General features: G+C 45.0%; 1 protein-coding gene across 4 annotated transcripts in view; it reads right to left on the minus strand.

Annotated features, from left to right (window-relative positions):
• Positions 1 to 378: 378 nt before the first annotated feature.
• The window catches only part of LOC106563000 (2-oxoglutarate dehydrogenase complex component E1), a 53609-nt gene continuing 29528 nt past the window's right edge, over positions 379 to 24459 (minus strand). For all 4 annotated transcript variants that reach the window (XM_045689835.2, XM_045689833.2, XM_045689836.2 and 1 more), the window contains 19 exons: positions 16835 to 16950; positions 16578 to 16732; positions 14006 to 14152; positions 13735 to 13825; positions 13244 to 13423; positions 13002 to 13130; positions 12719 to 12898; positions 8408 to 8560; positions 7539 to 7641; positions 5494 to 5622; positions 5113 to 5263; positions 3862 to 3989; positions 3485 to 3663; positions 3048 to 3119; positions 2712 to 2840; positions 2516 to 2588; positions 1907 to 2070; positions 1641 to 1795; positions 379 to 1499 (listed from right to left, as the gene is read on the minus strand). In XM_045689835.2, coding sequence (XP_045545791.1) covers positions 1379 to 1499; positions 1641 to 1795; positions 1907 to 2070; positions 2516 to 2588; positions 2712 to 2840; positions 3048 to 3119; positions 3485 to 3663; positions 3862 to 3989; positions 5113 to 5263; positions 5494 to 5622; positions 7539 to 7641; positions 8408 to 8560; positions 12719 to 12898; positions 13002 to 13130; positions 13244 to 13423; positions 13735 to 13825; positions 14006 to 14152; positions 16578 to 16732; positions 16835 to 16950 — 2555 coding nt within the window. In that variant the 3' untranslated portion in view covers positions 379 to 1378. The remainder of the gene's footprint in view (positions 1500 to 1640; positions 1796 to 1906; positions 2071 to 2515; positions 2589 to 2711; positions 2841 to 3047; positions 3120 to 3484; positions 3664 to 3861; positions 3990 to 5112; positions 5264 to 5493; positions 5623 to 7538; positions 7642 to 8407; positions 8561 to 12718; positions 12899 to 13001; positions 13131 to 13243; positions 13424 to 13734; positions 13826 to 14005; positions 14153 to 16577; positions 16733 to 16834; positions 16951 to 24459) is intronic.

Consider the following 24459-nt stretch of genomic DNA (forward strand, 5'->3'; position numbering starts at 1 on the left):
CTTTTTTGGTTACTACATGATTCCATCTGTATATTCATAGTTTTGATGTCATCACTATTATTTGACAATGTAGAAAATAATAAAATAAAGAAAAAACCCTTGAATGAGTAGTGTTGTCCAAACCTTTAACTGGTACTGTATATACTGAAGAAAAATATAAACGTAATGTTAAACAATTTCAAAGATTTTACTGGTTTACATTTCATATGGCCCACTTTGGAGCCAGGCCCAGCTAATCGGAATGAGTATGATGACGTCACTATGTTTATTGGTAAAATAAACTGAGCACTGCTGACACACCCAAGATATATTATTAATAAGTTATTAATATGCAAGATATGAGATACCTGGAAAAGCATTTGAAGGCTCACACGATGACACCGACAATGTCTTTATTGAATGAATAAATGATTAAAGAACAAACATAGAACACTATACGAAAATAAATAAATCCTTTACTTAGTCCGAAAGAGATCCCTGCCAGACCAGTAGGCATTTTTACCTTGTCTCTTCATAAGTTACTAGTGGAGCTTATACACTGTTTTTATATAATATAATAGTAATTTCTCATCTCCCAACAGTTTGTTTACATTTGGCACAGGAGGTGGAAGAGAAGGAAAAGTAGGGAGGAGGAGAAAAGAGAAGGAGGTGAGTGGTCAAGAGGAGAGAAGGAAGAAGAGGGGAATGAAAGATGATGATTGGGAAGAATAAATGAAAGAGGGTTAAAACACAGAGGAAGAGAGGGATGGAGAAGATGGAGAATGAGTAGTGAGAGATAGAAAGTGAGAGAGAGGAAAATGGAGGGCATTTGTATGGTTGAATACATTCCTCTTAAATGGATCCATTGTAAAACTGCATGGACATTTCCCAGTGCAAGAGGACCTATGGTCAGTCAGTGTGCGTATCAATGTATCTAAAGTCTTTCATAGCAGACAGTTCATAGTGTGTCTTGATATATAAATAATATAGAGAAACTGAATGAGGGTTCAGGGTAAGTGTGTTAAGACTATCCAGTGTATGCTGGTTTAGGGATAAGAGTAGGATTAAGGGTGTTGGGGTTAGAGTCTAGGGTATAAGTCTGCTAAGACTCAAGTGTATACATCCAGGTTAAAACCTGACTAAAAAGCGGTATAACTTCAGCAGGTGAGGTAAGGGTACTGTGTGGTGTATAGGTCAGTGGTATTCAACTCTTGCCCTACGAGGTCTGGAGCCTGCTGGTTTTCTGTTCTACCGGATAATTAATTGCACCCACCTGGTGTTCCAGGTCTAAATCAATCCCTGATTAGAGGGGACAATGAAAAAAACGCAGTGGAACTGGCTTCGAGGTCCAGAGTTGAGTTTGAGGGGTATAGGGCATAGGGATTATAGTATAAGTGTGTTAGGACTGCCCAGTGAATGCGTCCAGGTTAAAAGCTGTATCTAGGAAGCGTTGTAATTCAACCAGGTGAGCTGCTTTGTTCCCTGTAGCTGGAGCTGCTGCTGGCCCACGACCAGCATACCTACACACACATACATACATACACACACACACACATACAAACATGAGAAAGAAGCGAGAACACATTTAATACGAAACACAACTCTTTGAACAAATTATTCATTGATATCTTCCCCTGTGAGTGAAGGAGGCTGGGTCGTACCAAACGGGGCGGGTGCGGTCGACGGTGGTGCGGAGGCGGGGTTTGACGTAGTCATAGTAACCCTGGTTCTTGTGCTCTTCCTGGCACCACACCAGGTCAGCGTTGGGATAACGATCTGTCTCCACCTTCACCTGGTCAAACGGGAAGGGAGAGAGCTGGAGGAGAAAGAGATAGATGGACGAGAGAGAGAGATGAGATTGGAAGTGTGTGTATGCCTGAGAGTGTGCACTGTACCTGTGTGCGTGTATGCATGTGTGTGTGTATACCTGCTCTATGCGTGCAATGGCCACAGTATTATCCATGCCTCTGTTCTTGCGTTCTCGGGTCAGTTCATAGTAGACCTTCCCAGTACAGAACACAATCCTCTTCACCCCATCTGGCTTCTCACACACAGGACCACTGTCTGGGATCAGACGCTGGAAGTGGGTACCTGAAAGACACACACACAAACACACAGTATAGAAACACACACACGTACGGTACACACATGTACACACACACACTCATTCGTCTCTCATTGGTCTGATAAGCAGTATTTAAATAGTATTTGTTTTCTTTCAAATACTTGCCTGGTGCAATGGAACCCAATGGAAGAGTCCCCAAAGTGCAACCCCCGCTCAGGCTCAGTCAAAGGCTCAACGCATTTGATTGAAAGCAAATACCATTTGAACTCAGGTCTGGTGACAAGCAGACACTTCAGACAATCTTTGTTATCCCGTTCCACCAGATATCTTAGCTAAGATAACTTAACTACAGTACTGTATGTCAGATGTTAGAAGGAGCCATCATGACCATAGCTAGCTTCCAACCTCCTCGCCTTGCTAACCTAAATCCTCCCTCCCTCATCTCCCTCCATCCCTCCCTCTCTCCCTCACCTGGCAGCATGTCGTCAAAGCTGGACTTGGCATCAGGGTGGCGCAGCAGTGACTTGGGGGTGAAGACTATCAGCTGGAGGACAGAGAGAAAGAGAGAGGGAGAAAATAAGAGAAAAAGAGGAGAGATGTGTGTGTAGAGTGTATGTGAAGGACGTGTTTCTGTAAACCTGAATGTATGTGTGTGTGTGGCACTCACAGGCTTCCTGAAGGGCTGTAGTATTTGTCTGCGGAGTACGTGGAAGTAGTTAGCCGGTGTAGAGCAGTTGACTATGATCCAGTTACAGTCATACAGCTGACGCACAGCAAACTCCTCAGCAGAGAATTTCTATATATGAGAGAAGGGACAGGTCATACACATACGCTCCCACCCACACTCTCTGTCTTTCACACACACACACACACACACACACACACACACACACACACACACACACACACACACACACACACACACACACACACACACACACACACACACACACACACACACACACACACACACACACACACACACACACACACACACACTTACAGGGTATGCATCCGGGTCTTCATTACACATCTGCAGGAACCTCTCTGGTCGGGCCGACGAGTGCTCTGGACCCTGAGTATAGGATCATGGGATATATAGTTTATCATCCATTTGTGACAACAGACAATGTTCTTCAAAGCGAAGACAGACTTATAGATAAGTGGTGGGAGCAGCAGTGCTATTCTGTTCTCAGAGACTGAGGCAGACAGACAGGCGGACGGATACACACACACACACACACACACACACACACACACACACACACACACACACACACACACACACACACACACACACACACACACACACACACACACACACACACACACACACACACACACACACACACACACACACACACACACACACACACACACAGGTTTACACTCACATACTCTGCCTCACAGATGGATGGACGGACAGACAGTAGTTCCTACCATTCCTTCCATGCCATGGGGTAGCAGTAGGACTATTCCGTTCTGTCTGACCCACTTGGCCTGTCCTGGGCAGATGAACTGGTCTATGATACACTGGGCTGTGTTGTGGAAGTCCCCAAACTGGGCCTCCCACAGAACCAGAGCATTGGGACTAGCCATGGCAAAACCCAGCTCGAAACCTAGAGGGGGGAGAAAAGGAGAGAGAGAGATGTTCAGGTCAGAAAGCATGAGGGAACAAAAAAAAACAGACAACTCTTCATAATGCTGTGGCATGCTGTACCGTAAAGACAGCAAAATAAAAGACTGCATCTGAATGTGTGTGCGCATGTCTGCGTACATGTACGTGTGTGTGTGTGTGTATATGTGTGTGTACTAACCCAATACTCCGTACTCTGACAGAGAGCTGTTACAGACAGTGTATGGAGCCTGGTTAGGAGCGATGTGGTTCATGGGAATACAGATCCTCTTATCTACATTCTGGTCATGGAGAACATGGTGTCTGTGACTGTAGAGGGGTAGATGGAGAGATGGAGAAGGAGAGAGAGAGAGAGTTATGGGTAGAGAAAAGAGAGGAAGGGGAGAGGTAGAGGGGTGGGTAGAAGAAGCAAGGGAGAGACACGGAGAGGGAGAGAGAGAGTAAATAAGAGTTACTATACTACCAAGGTGTGACAATAGCGCTTCAGTATGGCACCCAGGTCTCCCAGGTCTCAAAGCCCACCAACACAACCAACTTGAGAAGATCCAACACGTGCAACCAAAATCATCATGGGCCCCACCTACACATCCTACGACTGCATGCAATGACGTGGGCTTGCAGTCCTTGGAGTCCCGCCGCACCCACCTCAGCAGATTCTTTGTCCAGAAGCTTGCAAAATCCCAGGATTACAACAAATGGCTACCTCAGACAAGAAGCCATGTCAGTGGCAGATCTACCTGATCCAGTCACAAACGGAACCTTCCCCCTGCTCGGACTGACAGATACTACAACAGCCCTATGCCTTACTTTGTGAGACTGCTTAACGCTGCTTAAGTGTAATATTGTATACTACAGTGCATTCGGAAAGTATTCAGACCCCTTCACTTTTTCCACATTGTGTTACATTAAAGCCTCATTCTAAAATTGATTAAATTAATATTTTTCCTCATCAATCTACACACAATACCCCATAATGACAAAGCGAAAACCCTTTGCTATGAGACTCGAAATTGAGCTCAGGTGCATCCTGTTTACATTGATTATCCTTGAGATGATTGGAGTCCATCTGTGGGAAATTCAGTTATGTGGTAAATTCATTCAAAAATGTCTAAAAAACAGTTTTTTCTTTGTCATTGTGGGGTATTGTGTGTAGATTGATGAGGGAAAAAACTATTCAATCCATTTTAGAATAAGGCTGTAATGTAACAAAATGTTGAAAAAGTCAAGGGGTCTGAATACTTTACTTAATTACGTAGGCCTACAGATGTATGCTATAATTCAGCACTTAGCTGCAAATGTGTACAATTCCAAATAAAACTTAAATATATAATTCAGCAATGACAAATAACACATAACACTGTCAAACAAGAGACTTTAGTATGACATACAGTCATAACATTGACATAGGCTGTCGTAAGGGTGACATTAGTACCTGAAGGTTCCTCTCTCCACGTCCTGTCCGCTGAGACGTATGTGTGTTCCCTCCTTGAGCAACGAGCCAAAGGCCATGTACTCTCCTAGAGCCCAGTCACACACACGCTGGCCCACCATCGCCGCACGACCCTTTAGTATACGACTCAGACCTGACACACACACACCCACACACACACACACACACACACACCACACACACACACACACACACACACACACACACACACACACACACACACACACACACACAAGGATATGTGAGCACGTACATAGGTTACGCTGTATTTGTCTTCCACAGGTATTGTGTGTCCACGCGTGTGTGTGTGTATGGGTTTGTGCGCGCACTTGTGTGTTTGAGTGTATGTGCGTGGTTGTCTACCTCCGTGTATAGTGAAGTCTTCCACAGGGACAGATGAAGCAATGTGTCCTATGTGTCCCAGCTCCTCCTCAGTCAGGCCTGTAGACGGACTGGTCATACTCTTAGGCTGGCCATCCATGTTGAAGAAACCTACACACACACACACACATTTATAAAAAAATACACACTGTTAGTGTATGCTTACACAGAGAATAAAACACACACACACACACACACACACACACACACACACACACACACACACACACACACACACACACACACACACACACACACACACACACACACACACACACACACACACACACACACACACACACAACCGGCCAAAAGTTTGGACATTTTCTACATTGTTTAACACTTTTTTGGTTACTTCATGATTCCATATGTGTTATTTCATAGTTTTGATGTCTTCAGTATTATTCTACAATGTAGAAAATAGTAAAAATAAAGAAAAACCCTTGAATGAGTAAGTGTTCTAAAACGTTTGACCAGTAGTGTATATTTTATATGAGATTCTTCAAAGTAGCCACCCGTTGCCTTGATGACTGCTTTGCACACTCTTGGCATTCTCTCAACCAGCTTCATAAGGTAGCCACCTGGAATGCATTTCAATTAACAGGTGTGCCTTCTTAAAGTGAATTTGTGGAATTTCTTTCCTTCTTAATGCGTTTGAGACAATTAGTTGTGTTGTGACAAGGTAGAGGTGCTATACAGAAGACAACACTATTTGGTAAAATACCAAGTCCATATTATGGCAAGAACAGCTCAAATAAGCAAAGAGAAACAACAGTACATCATTAGTTTAAGACATGTCAATGTGGAAAATTTCAAGAACTTTGAAAGTTTCTACAAGTGCAGTCGTAAAAACCATCAAGAGCTATGATGAAACTGGCACTCATGAGGACCGCCACAGGAAACGAAGATCTAGAGTTACTTCTGCTGCAGAGGATAAGTTCATTAGTTACTAACCTCAGAAATTACAGCCCAAATAAATACTTCACAGAGTTCAAGTAACAGACACATGTCAACATCAACTGTTCAGAGGAGACCGCGTGAATCAGGCCTTCATGGTCGAATTGCTGCAAAGAAACCACTACTAAAGGACACCAATAATAAGAAGAGACTTGCTTGGACCAAGAAACACGAGCAATGAACATTAGACTGGTGGAAATCTGTCCTTTGGTCTGATGAGTCCAAATTTGAGATTTTTGGTTCCAACCTTTGTGAGACGCAGAGTAGGTGAACGGATGTTCTCCGCATGTGTAGTTCCCACCGTGAAGCATGGAGGAGGAGGTGTGATGGTGTCGGGGTGCTTTGCTGGTGACACTGTGATTTATTTAAAATTCAAGGCACACTTAACCAGCATGGCTGCCACAACATTCTGCAGCAATACGCCATCCCACCTGGTTTGCGCTTAGTGGGACAATCATTTTCAACAGGACAATGACCCAACACACCTCCAGGCTGTGTAAGGGCTATTTGACCAAGAAGGAGAGTGATGGACTGCTGCATCAGATGACCAGGCCTCCACAATCACCCGACCTCAACCCAATTGAGATGGTTTGGTATGAGTTGGACCACAGAGTGAAGGAAAATCAGCCAACAAGTGCTCAGCATATGTGGGAACTCCTTCATGATTGTTGGAAAAGCATTCCAGGTGAAGCTGGCTGAGAGAATTACAAGTGTGTGCAAAGCTGTCATCAAGACAAAGGGTGGATACTTTGAAGAATCTAAAATATATTTTGATTTGTTGAACACTTTTTTGGCTACTACATGATCCCATGTGTTATTTCATAGTTTTGATGTCTTCACTAGTATTCTACAATGAATGTGTAGTTGTGTCCAAACTATTGACTGGTACTGTATGCACTTACAATATATTGTAAAACTTTGGTTTCCACACACACACACACACACACACACACACACACACACACACACACACACACACACACACACACACACACACACACACACACACACACACCACACACACACACACACACACACACACCACACACACACACCACACACACACACACCGGGCCAGGGTGAGTCTAGCCAGTGTTTGATGTGTAGAATCTTCTCGTCTTTGGAGCGAGCGTGAGCCTCTTCACAGATCTTGTCATACTTGGCAATCTCCTCCTAGAGGGGAGAGGGTTAATATCCATTTAATGTTAAATTAAGTCATCCTCAACAACAACACCTTGGTACCTCATATCAATCAGCGAGTACACTCTATTAAGAACAGTCTTTCATATAAAGACAGAGGACAGAATATAATATCTAAGTAGAGGTTTGTAAGGGCTGATTATGCTACATGATGTATATGGGCAGTCTATGGTGTATAGTATACACTGAGTGAACATAACATTAAGAACACCCGCTCTTTCCATGACATTGACTGACCAGGTGAATCCAGGTGAAAGCTATGATCCCTTATTGATGTCACTTGTTAAATCCACTTCAATCAGTGTAGATTAATGGGAGGAGACAGGTTAAATAAGTGTTTTTAACCCGTTAGACAATTAAGACATAGTTTGTGTATTTGTGCCATTCAGATGGTGAATGGGCAAGACAAAATATTTAAGTGCCTTTGAACGGGGTATGGTTGTAGGTGCCAGGTACACCTGCTTGTGTCAGGAACTGCTGAGTTTTTCACACTCAACAGTTTCCCGTGTGTATCAAGAATGGTTCACCACCCAAAGGACATCCAGCCGACTTGACACAACTGCGGGAAGCACTGGAGTCAACATGGGCCAGCATCCCTGTGGAACACTTTCGACACCTTGCAGAGTCCATGCCCCGATGAAATTAGTCTGTTCTGAGGGCAAAAGGGGGAGTGCAACTCAATATTAGGAAGGTGTTCCTAATGTTTGGTATACTCAGTGTATATGGCAAAATATGTTACCTCGTACTCCTGTCTGGTGACAGCTCCCTCTGCTATGAGTTTCTCAGCGTATTTCTGTAGGACTCCTTTCTGCTTCTTGATCTGCTTGTACATCAGAGGCTGGGTGAACATGGGTTCGTCCATCTCATTGTGGCCGTTACGCCTGTAACACACCTGTAACACACACACGCACACACACGTGCGCACACACACGCGCACGCACGCACACACGCCACACACACACACACACACACACACACACACACACACACACACACACACACACATTAGAAGTCAGCTCGTTCATGGTTATGGCATGTTACCTGCAGGGGCTACATATATGGGTCTTTCTATAAACTAGGGTACCAGTGTGCATCTCTAGTAGTGTACAACTGTTTGGAGCTGCTACAATTGTATTCATGGATGCCCCCCCTGAATGTATCTCATCGGAGATACTGTCTGAATGACAGTCAAGTGATAAAGAGCACGTGATTTAACAACAGCCATTGTGCAGGAATTAATGTTGATCTGGAGGACTGACAGAACACTTTGGTGTCTGTTGTTACGGTGGTCAAGATAAATAGCTAAATAGTTAAAACGGAGCAATCGGCAATGTTAAAACACCTTGTTTATTCATTTTTTAATATAAAACCCCAAAACAATTTGATATTTCGATGTTCAAATGTGGGTGGGGTTAAATGTGGAATCCCTGGTCAAGTGCACAGCCAACACTTCCTGTCCTTTCAAAGTAGGAGGTCATCCTTCTAACTCCATTCTATGAATCTATTATCAATTAATTAATTGATTAATAGCTGCCCATACCAAGCCACTGTGCAAGATAAGGTAAGATTTCGAAATTTCGGCATATAATTGAGCGTGTATTGACTTATTAATGAACTGCTGTTACTGTAAATAGTTAGCTGACTGATATATCCTAGCTACCAAGCTAATCATTGGTAATCTTAGTAAATGATGCTATACAGCCAAAACAACAGTATCTACTGCTAGACAAGAGATATGCCCTAGCTATAGTTAGTCATTGGTTGTACATCTAACTAGCTGGAATAAAAACATGAATACATTCAGAACAATATAGAGCTAGTGCTATTTTAAATGCACCGGCAGAACAGAGACCGAACAGAGACCATTTTGCTAGCACAGACTGAAATATGTTCCGGGACTCATCCAATGGCATTGAGGAGTATACCACCTCAGTCATCGGCTTCATCAATAAGTGCATCGATGACATCATCCCCACAGTGACTGTACGTACATATCCCAACCAGAAGCCATGGATTACAGGCAAGGAGCGGGAGACTAAACCGGACGCTTATATGAAATCCCACTATGCCCACAGACGATACCATCAAACAAAGCGTCAATATAGGATTAAGATTGAATCCTACTACACCGGCTCTGATGCTCGTTGGATGTGGCAGGGCTTGAAAACTATTACGGATTACAAAGGGAAACCCAGACGCAAGCTGCCCAGTGACGCGAGCCGACCAGACGAGCTAAATGCCTTTTATGCTTGCTTCGAGGCGAGCAACACTGAAGCATGCACGAGAGCACCAGCTGTTCTGGAGGACTGTGTCATAATGCTCTTGGTAGCCGATGTGAACAAAACTTTTAAACAGGTCAACATTCACAAAGCCGCTGAGCCAGACGGATTACCAGGACGTGTACTCAAAGCAAGCACGGACCAACTGTCAAGTGTCTTCATTGACATTTTCAACCTCTGTAATACCTACATTTTTATAACGGATCACCATAGTAACTGTGCCCAAGGAAGCAAAGGTAACCTGCCTAAATGATTACAACCCCGTGATACTCACGTCGGTAGCCATGAAGTGCTTTTAAAGACTGGTCATGGCTCACATCAACAGCATCCTCCCGGACACCCTAGACCCACCATAGACCCACAATTCGCATACCGCCCAACAGATCCACAGATGACGCAATCTCAATCGCACTCCACACTGCCCTTTCTCACCTGGACAAAAGGAACACCTATGTGAGAATGCTGTTCATTGACTACAGCTCAGCGTTCAACACCATAGTGCCCACAAAGCTCATCACTAAGCTAAGGACTCTGGGACTAAACACCTCCCTCTGCAACTGGATCCTGGACTTCCTGACGGGCCGTCCCCAGGTGGTACGAGTAGGCAACAACACATCTGCCATGCTGATCCTTAACACTGGGGACCCTCAGGGGTGTGTACTTAGTCCCCTCCTGTATTCCCTGTTCACCCACGACTGCGTGGCCAAACACGACGCCAGTCACCCAAGTTATAGACTGTTTTCTCTGCTACCGCATGGCAAGTTGTACCGGAGCGCCAAGTCTAGGACCAAAAGACTTCTCAACAGCTTCTACCCCCAAGCCATAAGACTGCTGAATGATTAATAAAATCGCCACATGACCCCTGCTACTCGCTGTTTATTATCTATGCATAGTCCCTTCACCCCACCTACATGTACAAATTACCTCAACTAATCTGTACCCCCGCACACTGACTCGGTACCGGTTCCCCCTGTATATAGCCTAGTTAGTGTTATTCTTATTGTGTTGCTTTTTATAATTACTTTTTATTTTAGTCTACTTAGTAAATATTTTCTTAACTTTTCGTGAACTGCACTGTTGGATAAGGGCTTGTAAGTAAGCATTTCACGGTAGTCTACACTTGTTGTAGTCGGCGCATGTGACAAATAAAATTTGATTTGAATGAAGGAAGGGTTTGAATAGTAGACATGTAAATATATCCTGTTTACAGCAGGTCTCCAGCTGCCCAGACCTGTCTGATCAGCCTGATAGGGTGCCGTGGGTGTGTCCAGCTTACACCTGTGAAAATCTGTGTGTGTATAGCAATGGAATTAAACATCCAACCAATGCCTCAAGTGTTGTGCTGTAGGTCCACTACACACCCGAAGGGTTGTGGGGTCCTGTCCAGAAACACTCCCTAGCCCCTACCCCTAGACACTTGTGGAGATCTGAGAGAATTGAACAGGTGTAAGCAATGCCACCAAAATTCCACCAAGCCTTTCAGAGGTTAAGATGGAGCTCTCAACGTGTCACCACCCATCAATCCCTCTCAGATCTCCACAAGTGTCTAGACTCTGGGCAGTAGGGGATGGGGTTGTTTCTGGACAGGCCATGGGTATTATGGTAGCTCAGTCGGTCAGTCAGTCAGTCCGGCACTGTCAAAACATTTTAATAGCTGTCAAATACTTGCTTCCTCTGTCCTTGTGAGAATTTCTATTGCATTTCCTTTATTCATTGCATCCTCTCTCTTCATCTCCATCTCAAAACCCATTGGATGAGAAGGTCAGAGGTCCCTCCTCTGTCACCTTCTTATCCAATGGGTTTTGAGAAGGAGGCAAGGGGAGAGGATGTGAGGAATGAAGGAAATGCAATTGAGATTCTCCCCTTGTTTCCTCCATTCCTCACCTCCCTCTCAAAGCACATTGGTGGAGAAGAGGGAAGGTTCCTCCCACTTTCGAGGAGTTGCATAGAGTGGAGGAAACAAGGACAGAGGAAGCAAGAATGTGACGTCTAGTTCACACACACGCACGCGCACACGCACACACACACACACACACACACACACACACACACACACACACACCACACACACACACACACACAACTTGAAGAGTTTACTGACTATAATGATTCCATTATTGGTTATTATTATTGTCAATGATTTGTTGACAGAGGCCATTCTATTATATTATTGCAATAAATTATATAAACTATACAAAAATACAGAAATGCATTCTTCTGGAATATTAAGCATGGCTATAAATGATAGAGAAGGTGACTACAACACAAACAGACCTGCTACTAGGCATGGCAAAGAAAAATGCAGTGTCCATGTTTCTTGTGACATTTTGAATGATATGTAGATGTTTTGTTGTTGCTAGGAGTTATGGTCTCATTTTGCCTATCTAGACTCGTATTCCTGTAAGTACACATGTGAAGATGCAAGAAAATCATATTTAAATGTACATAATGCCTTTTTTTTTACCCTGATGTCACACATTAGTCCCTTTATTTATAGAAAGACCCATATATATATATATGGGTCACTGTCAATGATGACTGTTCGGTAAGTCACTAAAGGTGTCTGCTTAATAACCCTATTATAATTATCATCTCATTATGACCATTACAAAAACCTGATCAGGAAACACATACACGTTTCTTATTGGACAAGTTTCTAATTGGTCACAAACGTTTTCACACCATTTTTTAGTAGTCCCTCCCTGTTTCAGTCTGTTTTCCTCTGTTTCATGCCTAATGAATACCACCCTGGTCAGGAAACACACACTCACCAGGTCGACGACTACGTCCTTGTGAAAGGTGGCCCTCCACTCGGCGGCGACATTACACACGTACATGACAGCCTCGGGGTCGTCAGCGTTGACATGGAAGATGGGGGCGTTGACCACTTTGGCCACGTCTGTAGGGTAAGAGGATGACCTCGCCACCCTGGGGTCGGTGGTGAAACCAATCTACAGGGAGGGAGAGAGAAAAGAGGGAAGTTAAATTAAGGGAAGGGTGTGTGTGTGTGTGTGTGTGCATGCCTGCGTGCCTACGCGCATGTGCGTGTGTTACCTGGTTGTTGACCACCACATGGATAGTGCCATGTGTGGTGTAGGAGGGCAGGTCAGAGAGGTGGAAGGTCTCATAGACAACCCCCTGGCCTGCAAACGCTGCATCACCATGGAGCAGGATGGACATTACCTGGAAATACACACAAACAGAAATATAAATACACAAACAAACACACACAGACAGACAGAAACCAAAAAACATACAAATACATACACAGTCTGTCGGCCTGTGTGTGTACTTACCCTGTTGCCTTCTGTGTCCCCGCAGTAGAACTGCTCAGCCTTGGTCTTGCCCTGCACCACGGGGTCCACAGCCTCCAGGTGAGAAGGGTTAGCCATGAGTGACAGTGTGATGTTCCTATCAGTGACCCGGTTGATCCTCCGGTGCCACATCCCCAAGTGGTACTTCACATCTCCAGAACCCTGGGGGGGGGGCAGGTGAATTGTAAGAGTATAACTTCTTCATTTTCTTTAACTTCTGGTATGGAATATTTTTTTACATTTACATTACATTTACATTTTTTTTCATGTTATTCACTTTCCATATTGTGTTACCAGGGTCGTGATCTTTAGGATACGCAATGGACAACATTTGAAAATCTTTTGCAACAGAAAATGAAAATCGGTGTTTCTTATTGGACAAATCCAGGTAGTCCCTCCCTGCTTCAGTTATTTCCTTCCCCGTTTGGTGGTTAATGAACAGGACCCTGCACTCTGATAGCTGTCGGATTTACCTCATCAGCAGCCTCGAGCTTGGAGTCAAACTGACAGAAGATCTGATCCAGCTCCTTACGGATCACATTAGCCAACACATTCAATCTCCCCCTGGAGAGATAGAGAAGGGTGGAGAGAGGGAGAACAACTTTCAGCTACGCTACGCATGGGGAAGCTTGTGATTGGTGTGTATGTGGTAACAGTACCTGTAGGGGGGCCTATGATTGGTGTTTCCATGGACACACTTGCCTGTGGGGCAGCCTGTGATTGGTGTTTCTGTGGTAACAGTACCTGTGAGGCATGCCCATGATGATGCTCTCCACTCCGTTCATACTGGACTTATCGATGATGGTCTTCAGGGCCGGGATGAGAGACTCACAGCCCTCCAGGCCAAAACGCTTCTCTGATGACCATTTCCTCTGCAGGAACTCCTCAAACCTTGCCAACAGGAAACAGGAAGTTAAACATATGTCACCAAGTCCAGAAATGAACCCTATTCCCAATTTCAAATAGCCCTTCCGCTCTATGCATTTGTGGAGATCTGAGAGGATTTGATAGGTGTAAGTGTTATGGAATCGATTAGACAACCTTCTGTTACACTATACTCACTTTGTCTAGGGGACCTAGACTTGCCTAATTGTTCTGTGACCTGACTAGGTGTGTGCTTTAGCGTGAAAGTAGAAGTGTCCGGACCGTGTTGTATGTACATGTACCCAGGAGATAGCAAACATACCAAGTTCAGGGCCAGCTCCTTCTTAACCTCTTGGTTGGCAAGTCCAAGAAGGTTATTCATGTTCATGGTGACAAAATAAATATGTACAAAAAACCAACCTACAAAAAGGCATGCCCAACTAAAGAGGTTAACTAACACAAAGAAACAAACATAGACCGTCTGAGAGGCTTCGGTCCTCCTCTCTCCAGGACTGACAAACCACCTGATTGCCAACACTTGAGTAATTATTACACTTGCACTTGTGTAATAATTACACTTGCACCTCTGAAGATAAATAATGTACTTACATTCAGTAATCTTGCTCTGATTTGTCATCCTGAGGGTCCCAGAGATAAAATGTAGCATAGCTTTGTTTGATTAAATCCATTTCTATATTCAAATGTAGGAACTGGGTTCTAAAGTTTGAACCCCTGCTGATTCTGGCCCCACACCCATCCCGCCCGGCCATCTAGATGCGTGAAGGTTAGTGTCTTTTCTATAGGGAAGCTAATTTCCATCATGTATGACCTTCCTGGGAGTGTGTAAACTTACATGTTTTATTACCATATCATTTTTGTATGTTCTCTATAGTATGTTCTCTATATAACATTTATCAATTGACTAATTCGGCACATTTGGGCAGACTTGATACAAACTTTTGTGCAGTATTGCAATGCTTCACTGGATCAATCTGAAACTTTGCACATACACTGCTAATCTAAATTGCACCTAAACTCCAATATTATATCATGGCCTTTTGCATTTCAAAAATTCTGAAAAGAATAATAGGAAACGCATGTTTTTTTTTGTTTGGATTATCTTTTAACAGATCTAATGTGTTATATTCTCCTACATTAATTTCACATTTCCACAAACTTCAAAGTGTTTTCTTTCAAATGGTATCAAGAATATGCATATCTTTGCTTCAGGTCCTGAGCTACAGGCAGTTAGATTTGGGTAAGTCATTTTAGGCAAAAACTGAAAAAAGGGTACGATCCTTAAGAGGTTTTTAAGATGAATGCACTAACTGTAAGTCGTTCTGGATAAGAGAGTCTGCTAAATGACAAAAATGTCAAATGTAAGGCTTCCTCGCAGAGCACATCACTTAAACCGGTTGCTGCTGTCATCTGGGGATGAGGTGTGGAAGTGTAGTATGTTGTCCAGCTGTGTGCATCACACTAACCATATCATAGCACAAGAAATATGGTAATAGCAATATGCTTATTACATTACATTTAAGTCATTTAGCAGACGCTCTTATCCAGAGCGACTTATAAAATGGTGCATTCACCTTATGATATCCAGTGGAACAACCACTTTACAATAGTGCATCTAAATCTTTTAGGGGGGGGGGGGGTTTAGAAGGATTACTTTATCCTATCCTAGGTATTCCTTAAAGAGGTGGGGTTTCAGGTGTCTCCGGAAGGTGGTGATTGACTCCGCTGTCCTGGCGTCGTGAGGGAGCTTGTTCCACCATTGGGGTGCCAGAGCAGCGAACAGTTTTGACTGGGCTGAGCGGGAACTGTGCTTCCTCAGAGGTAGGGGGGGCCAGCAGGCCAGTGGTGGATGAACGCAGTGCCCTTGTTTGGGTGTAGGGCCTGATCAGAGCCTGAAGGTATGGAGGTGCTGTTCCCTTCACAGCTCCGTAGGCAATCACCATGGTCTTGTAGCGGATGCGAGCTTCAACTGGAAGCCAGTGGAGAGAGCGGAGGAGCGGGGTGACGTGAGAGAACTTGGGAAGGTTGAACACCAGACGGGCTGCGGCGTTCTGGATGAGTTGTAGGGGTTTAATGGCACAGGCAGGGAGCCCAGCCAACAGCGAGTTGCAGTAATCCAGACGGGAGATGACAAGTGCCTGGATTAGGACCTGCGCCGCTTCCTGTGTGAGGCAGGGTCGTACTCTGCGAATGTTGTAGAGCATGAACCTACAGGATCGGGTCACCGCCTTGATGTTAGTGGAGAACGACAGGGTGTTGTCCAGGATCACGCCAAGGTTCTTAGCACTCTGGGAGGAGCTTATGCAATAAACTACGGGAGCATACAACAGCGTAAAGGAATTCCTTTTATTCTTTGTGACATTTTTTGTAACCTGCACAATTGGTAAATATGCACAGACTATTTTGTTTATGTGAAACTGGTGTACAGACAGACCTGGTGGATCGAACCATTCTGGCTAGCAGGGTCCTCTTCTCCTCCAGGGTGAACTGCATGATGCCTGGCCTCTCAAACTTCTGTCTGATCCACTGGCACTGCTCCAGGTCATTAATGAACATGAACTCTACTCCAATAGACTGACAGTACGCCATCTAGAGGAGAGGAGAGGAGAGGTCAGTGCGTCTGTGTGTGTGTGTGCATGTGTGTGGGAAGTTTTTTGCAAGCAGTGAGTGTGTGCAATGCGTCGGATCTACCTCGAGGCGCTGTATGATCTCTCGGAGGGGCAGAGTGCTCTCGCTGCCCCCAATAAAGGTTGTGGTGGGGAGCCGGAACACCTTGTCCAGGTCGGACTCATCCAGACCATAGAACTCTGCCATTGTTACCATGTAGATGGAAGGGGGGAGTGTAGAAACATAATAGACAAATGGAGAGAGGAAGAGGTGATCAGAGAGTTAGAGAAAGAGAGAGAGAGAGATGGAAAAAATCAGAAAGAGAGAGAATTAGTGGGAGAGAGGGGCATACAGAAGGAAGGCTAATATAAACATCAAAATGACATGATATCTAGAGAAACCCACTCTATATTTGAATATAAAAGTTACACAGACATCCAAAAAAGCACAACATTGATTGGTTAGTTTGATGGCCACAAGCAGGGTTATTGCATTACACAAGATAGATGGGAGAGACAGAGCATATGAGAGAAAGAGGTAGAGCGAGAGAAAAAGAAACAGCAAGAGGTGATGGTGAAATAACAATGTCAGCAGTAAGATGAAGAGGGGTGGTGGGGAGAGATGGAGGGGTGACAAAAACAATTCATTTTCTGGAATGAAGGGGTAAGTGATGATGCAAATACAAAATGGTGGCAGAGAATGGCGTCAGTCAGCAGAGTCCCACTACAGTGCCTTCAGAAAGTACTCATACCCCCTGACTTTTTTCACATTTTGTTGTGTTACAGCCTGAATTTAAAATAGATTAAATTGCGAATTTGTGTCACAGGCCTACACACAATAGCCCATAATGTCAAAGTGGAATTATGTTAATAAAAAAGTTTAGAAATTGTGACTCGTTTCAGGAAACTAGGCATATGTCGCACATCACTACTTCACAGGAGAGGCATTGGAACGTAAACATTTTTATCAAAATGCATTTTTTGGCAGAAATGCCTTCTGAAACATAAACTTTCATGTGCCTTAATAACAAACTTGTATGCCAACTGTAAATACGAATAAAATTGTTCAATTACGAGCCTAGTTGGTTTAGCCATGGAAAAAGACAGGAACTTTCCCGTTAGCCATGATTGGCTGAGATAATGGGTGGGCTGGACATGCCAAGAGATGAGTTTGGATTGGTCTGCCATGTAGCACACTTCTGTCTATAACATGAGCTGCTCAGTAAGTGTAGGTAATCCTTTCTAACACTGCGTTTTTAAAGGATGTCATGAAGAATTGCAAAAGTGTTGCTAATGCTCTCCGCTTTCTGGAGGACCGAGTCTTGAAATCAGTGGAATGTCCGGTGGAAGCAGAGTATAATAGCTAAGGAAATTCTGGTGTTTGATTGCAAATATGTGGAGGGAGTCAAAAAGAGAACACACAGAAGGCTGTTATATAAAAACACCTGTCTCCAGATTACATCTTCAAATTAAGGGCAACTATCTGTGACAGAGAGGGAGAAGCGTTCATCCATGTATATGACTAAGAGAGTCTATCTATCTACATTTTAAGATATTATACGTTTCTAATTTAGTCAGAAAGTCGTTTTCATTGCAAGTTAAAGCGTACTGTTAGCTAGCTTACGCTAGCTGGCTGGCTCGCTAGCTAACGTTACGTGTGTATAGTAATACAGTGAGGGAAAAAAGTATTTGATCCCCTGCTGATTTTGTACATTTGCCCACTGACAAAGAAATGATCAGTCTATAATTGTAATGGTAGGTTTATTTGAACAGTGAGAGACAGAATAACAACAAAACCCTTGTTGGCAATCACAGAGGTCAGACGTTTCTTGTAGTTGGCCACCAGGTTTGCACACATTTCAGGAGGGATTTTGTCACACTCCTCTTTGCAGATCTTCTCCAAGTCATTAAGGTTTCGAGGCTGACGTTTGGCAACTCAAACCTTCAGCTCCTTCCACAGATTTTCTATGGGATTAATGTCTGGAGACTGGCTAGGCCACTCCAGGACCTTAATGTGCTTCTTCTTGAGCCACTCCTTTGTGCCTTGGCCGTGTGTTTTGGGTCATTGTCATGCTGGAATACCCATCCGCGACTAATTTTCAATGCTCTGGCTGAGGGAAGGAGGTTCTCACCCAAGATTTGACGGTACATGGCCCCGTCCATCGTCCCTTTGATGCGGTGAAGTTGTCCTGTCCCCTTAGCAGAAAAACACCCCCAAAGCATAATGTTTCCACCTCCATGTTTGATGGTGGGGATGGTGTTCTTGGGGTCATAGGCAGCATTCCTCCTTCTCCAAACACGGCGATTTGAGTTGATGCCAAAGAGCTCCATTTTGGTCTCATCTGACCACAACACTTTCACCAGTTGTCCTCTGAGTCATTCAGATGTTCATTGGCAAACTTCAGACGGGCATGTATATGTTGTCACGTCCTGACCAGTATAGGGGTTATTTGTTATTGTAGTTTGGTCAGGACGTGGCAGGGGGTGTTTGTTTTATGTGGTTCAGGGTGTGTTTTGTGTATGTGTTTCGGTAGAGGGGTGATTTGATTTATTAGTCCGGGGTTTGTTAGTCTATGTTCTATGTTAGTATATTTCTATGTTCTATCTAGTCTATTGTAGTTCTATGTTTAGTTAATTGGGGTTGGACCTTCAATTGGAGGCAGCTGGTTATCGTTGCCTCTGATTGAAGGTCCTATAATTAGGAGTTTGTTTGTCATGGGATTTTGTGGGATTGTTCTTGTTTAGCTGTTTGCCTGACGAGACTGTCAAATTCGTTTTGTTTTGTATACATTTATGTTTTCCTTCTTCACCAATAAAAAAAGAAGATGAGTATACATTTTCCCGCTGCGTCTTGGTCTCTACCCTACGACACCCGTGACATATGTGCTTTCTTGAGCAGGGGGACCTTGCAGGCGCTGCAGGATTTCAGTCCTTCACGGCGTAGTGTGTTACCAATTGTTTTCTTGGTGACTATGGTCCCAGCTGCCTTGAGATCATTGACAAGATCCTCCCGTGTAGTTCTGGGCTGATTCCTCACCGTTCTCATGATCATTGCAACTCCACGAGGTGAGATCTTGCATGGAACCCCAGGCCGAGGGAGATTGACAGTTCTTTTGTGTTTCTTCCATTTGCGAATAATTGCACCAACTGTTGTCACCTTCTCACCAAGCTGCTTGGCGATGGTCTTGTAGCCCATTCCAGCCTTGTGTAGGTCTACAATCTTGTCCCTGACATCCTTGGAGAGCTCTTTGGTCTTGGCCATGGTGGAGAGTTTGGAATCTGATTGATTGATTGCTTCTGTGGACAGGTGTCTTTTATACAGGTAACAAACTGAGATTAGGAGCACTCCCTTTAAGAGTGTGCTCCTAATCTCAGCTCGTTACCTGTATAAAAGACACCTGGGAGACAGAAATCATTCTGATTGAGAGGGGTTCAAATACTTATTTCCCTCATTAAAATGCTAATCAATTAATAACATTTTTGACATGCGTTTTTCAGGATTTTTTTGTTGTTATTCTGTCTCTCACTGTTCAAATAAACCTACCATTAAAATTATAGACTGATCATTTCTTTGTCAGTGGGCAAACGTACAAAATCAGCAGGGGATAAAATACTTTTTCCCCTCACTGTATTATTCATATCTCAGAGCATTGCTAGTAATAGCCTAATGTTAGCCAACTAGCTAACATTGAACCTAGTTGGTTAGCTTTAGCTACCTTCAGATTCATGCAGGGTAGTAATGTTATGAGTTGGGACTATGGTTAATTGTTTAGCTAAACAAAATACTCCACTATGCAAGTAACCATTTCACTGTACCGTTTACACCTTCTGTATCCTGTGCATGTGACAAATACATTTAGATTTTATTTGATATAGTGTGTGTTTACCAGAGACAGTAATGTGAAGAACAACATGACCTGCACCAAAGTCAAATTAGGATATAACGTTAGGCCAAAGAGACGGTGTTCAAGTTCTCTGGTAGAATGCACTGATTTTATTTTAATCACACTCACAACCATAAGCTATTTTCTGTAATTAACTTGCCATTAACTTGTAAATAATGATCTTGTTGTGAGTTTATTTTCCTGAAATAATGAATACAAATTAGCTAAAGTTAAGACGTTGTCTTAATATATGATATGCTCATTATTTGAGCTGGCTAGCCAGCTAACTTAACGCTAACTTAGTCTTGAAATATTTGGTTGTTTAGCACACAACGACCGTACTCACTCTGTTTAGCATATGGCGTCACATGTGAATCCTTAAAGAGATGGGTGGGGCTAAGGCTTAAGCGGGTGTGAATGATGCTGAATGGGTGTAGACAAAGAAGAGCTATCCAGTAGTTGTACCAAAACATTCAAGGCCATTTTCTCAAAAGTGGGGTAACAAGTTTATCAACTTTCAAAGCAGAATTACTTCCTCATTGTTCCTAATCTGTAGTGTCTGATATACCATGCTCTAGCTCTTAGTCTCTACTTTATCCAATGTAAAAAACACAATTTCAAATGTTGCTACCTAATATCGAATCGAGCCGGTCGGTCACAATTACTTAAAAATTAAAAGCTGAAATGTCTTGCGTCAATAAGTATTCAACCCCTTTGTTATGGCAAGCCTAAATAGGTTCAGGAGTAAAAATGTGCTTAACAAGTCACATAATAAATTGCATGGACTCACTCTGTGTGCAATAATAGTGTTTAACATTATTTTTGATTGACTACCTCATCTCTATACCCCACTCATACAATTATCTGTAAGGTCCCTCAGTCGAGCAGTGAATTTCAAACACAAATTCAACCACAGACCAGGGAGGTTTTTCAATGCCTCACAAAGAAGGGCACCTATTGGTAGATGGGTAGAAATACATTTAAAAAGCAGATAATGAATATCCCTTTGAGCATGGTGAAGTTATTAATTACACGTTGGATGGTGTATCAATACAACCAGTCACTACATACAACGTTTCCCAAACTCGGCCCTCGGGACCACAAGTGGTGCACGTTTTGGTTTTGGAGGAACCTCCCGCACCTCAGACTCCTGCGTTTCCCGTGGTGCTAGGCCTACCCTGGTTAGCTTGTCATGACCCCACTGTTTCTTGGCAACGGAGGGCTCTCACGGGGTGGTCGCGAGAGTGCTCGGGGAGGTGTCTAGGGGTTTCCGTTGGTGCTACTATGGTGGAAAGTCCAGACCAGGTCTCCACCGTGCACATTCCCCCTGAATATGCTGATTTGGCTCTCACCTTCTCCAAAAAGAAGGCGACTCAATTACCAACCCATCGACATGGCGATTGTGGGATAAATCTCCTGGTAGACGCTGCACTTCCCAGGAGTCACGTGTATCCCCTCTCACAGGCGGAGACGGCGGCTATGGAAACATGTCTCTGAATCCCTGCGTCAGAGGTACATTTGGTCCTCCACTTCACCCGCCTCCGAGTTTATTTTTTGTGAAGAAGAAGGAGGGAGGTCTGCGCCCATGTATTGACTACCAAGGCCTGAATCAGATCACGGTGAGGTACAGTTACCCGCTACCTCTTATCACCACAGCGATTGAGTCATTGCACGGGGCGCGCTTCTTCACCAAACTATATCTCAGGAATGCTTACAACCTGGTGCGTATCCGGGAGAGAGACGAGTGGAAGACGGTGTTCAGTACAACCTCAGGGCATTATGAGTACCCCGTCATGACGTACGGGTTGATGAATGCTCCATCAGTCTTCCAAGCCTTTGTAGGCGAGATTTTCAGGGACCTGCACGGGCAGGGTGTAATGGTGTATATTGATGACATTCTGATATACTCCGCTACACGCGCCGAGCATGTGTGCCTGGTGCGCAGGGTGCTTGGTCGACTGTTGGAGCATGACCTGTACGTCAAGGCTGAGAAATGCCTGTTCTTCCAGCAGTCCGTCTCCTTCCTAGGGTACTGCATTTCAACCTCGGGGGTGGAGAAGGAGAGTGACCGCATTTCAGCCTTGCGTAATTGGCCATCTCCCACCACCGTAAAGGAGGTGCAGCGGTTTCTAGGGTTTGCCAATTACTACCGGAGGTTTATCCGGGGTTTTGGTCAGGTAGCGGCTCCCATTACCTCACTGCTGAAGGGGGGCCCGGTACGTTTGCAGTGGTCGGCTGAGGCGGACAGGGCTTTTGGTCACCTGAGGGCTCTGTTTACCTCGGCTCCTGTGCTGGCCCATCTGGAACCCTCTTTGGCGTTCATAGTGGAGGTGGACGTGTCCGAGGCTGGGATAGGAGCCATGCTCTCTCAGCGCTCGGGTACGCCACCGAAGCTCCGCCCCTGTGCCTTCTTCTCGAAGAAGCTCAGCCCGGCGGAGAGAAACTATGACGTGGGGGACCGGGAGCTGTTGGCTGTCGTCAAGGCTTTGAAGGTGTGGAGACATTGGCTTGAGGGGGCTAAACACCCTTTTCTCATCTGGACTGACCACCGCAATCTGGAGTACATCTGGGCAGCGAGGAGACTGAACCCTCGCCAGGCAAGGTGGGCCATGTTTTTCACCCATTTTGTTTTTTCCCTTTCCTACAGTCTAGATTGGCAAAACGTGAAAGCAGACTCACTGTCCCGACTGTATGACACAGAGGAGAGGCCCATGGATCCCACTCCCATACTCCCGGCATTCCTGCCTGGTGGCGCCGGTAGTGTGGGAGCTGGACACAGACATTGAGCGGGTGTTATGTGCAGAGCCCGCACCCCTCAAGTGTCCCACTGGGCGTCTATACGTTCCGTCTGCCATCCGTGACCGGTTGATCTATTGGGCCCACACGTCACCCTCCTCTAGTCATCATGGGATCAGTCGGACAGTGCGCTGTTTGGTTGGGAAGTACTGGTGGCCTACCTTGGCCAAGGATGTGAGGGTTTATGTTTCCTCCTGCTCGGTGTGTGCCCAGTGTAAGGCTCCTAGGCACCTGCCCAGAGGGAAGCTACACCCCTTACCTGTTCCACAGCGGCCTTGGTCACACCTGTCGGTGGATTTTCTGACTGATCTCCCCCCCCCCACAGGGAAACACCACGATCCTGGTCGTTGTGGATCGGTTCTCTAAGTCCTGCCGTCTCCTCTCTCTGCCCGGTCTCCCAACGGCCCTACAGACTGCAGAGCCCTTGTTTACGCACGTCTTCCGGCACTACAGGGTGGCTGAGGGTATAGTGTCTGATCGAGGTCCCCAGTTCACTTCGAGGGTCTGGAAGGCATTCATGGAATGTCTGGGGGTCTCGATCAGCCTTACCTCAGGGTTTCATCCCGAGAGTAATGGGCAGGTAGAGAGAGTGAACCAGGATGTGGGAAGGTTTCTGCGGTCGTATTGCCAGGATCGGCCGGGAGAGTGGGCAGTGTTCGTGCCTTGGGCCGAGATGGCTCAGAACTCGCTCCGCCACTCCAACACTCCTACACTAACCTCTCCCCCTTCCAGTGCGTACTGGGGTACCAGCTGGTTCTGGCGCCTTGGCATCAGCGTCAAACCGAGGCTCCTGCGGTGGACGACTGGTTCAGGCGTGCGGAGGAGACATGGGACGCCGCCCATGTTCACCTCCAGCGAGCCATGCTGCGCCAGAAAGCCAGCACAGACCGTCACCGCAGTGAAGCCGGGTCTGGCTCTCGACCCGGAACCTGCCCCTCCGCCTGCCCTGCCGGAAGCTGGGTCCGCGGTTTGTCCGGCCATTTAACAAGTGATTGAGGGAATTGAAACCAGGTGTGAGGAAAAACAAGAC

Source organism: Salmo salar, chromosome 11, assembly GCF_965601325.2.
Source record: "Salmo salar chromosome 11, fSalSal1, whole genome shotgun sequence".
Lineage (NCBI taxonomy): Eukaryota > Metazoa > Chordata > Actinopteri > Salmoniformes > Salmonidae > Salmo > Salmo salar.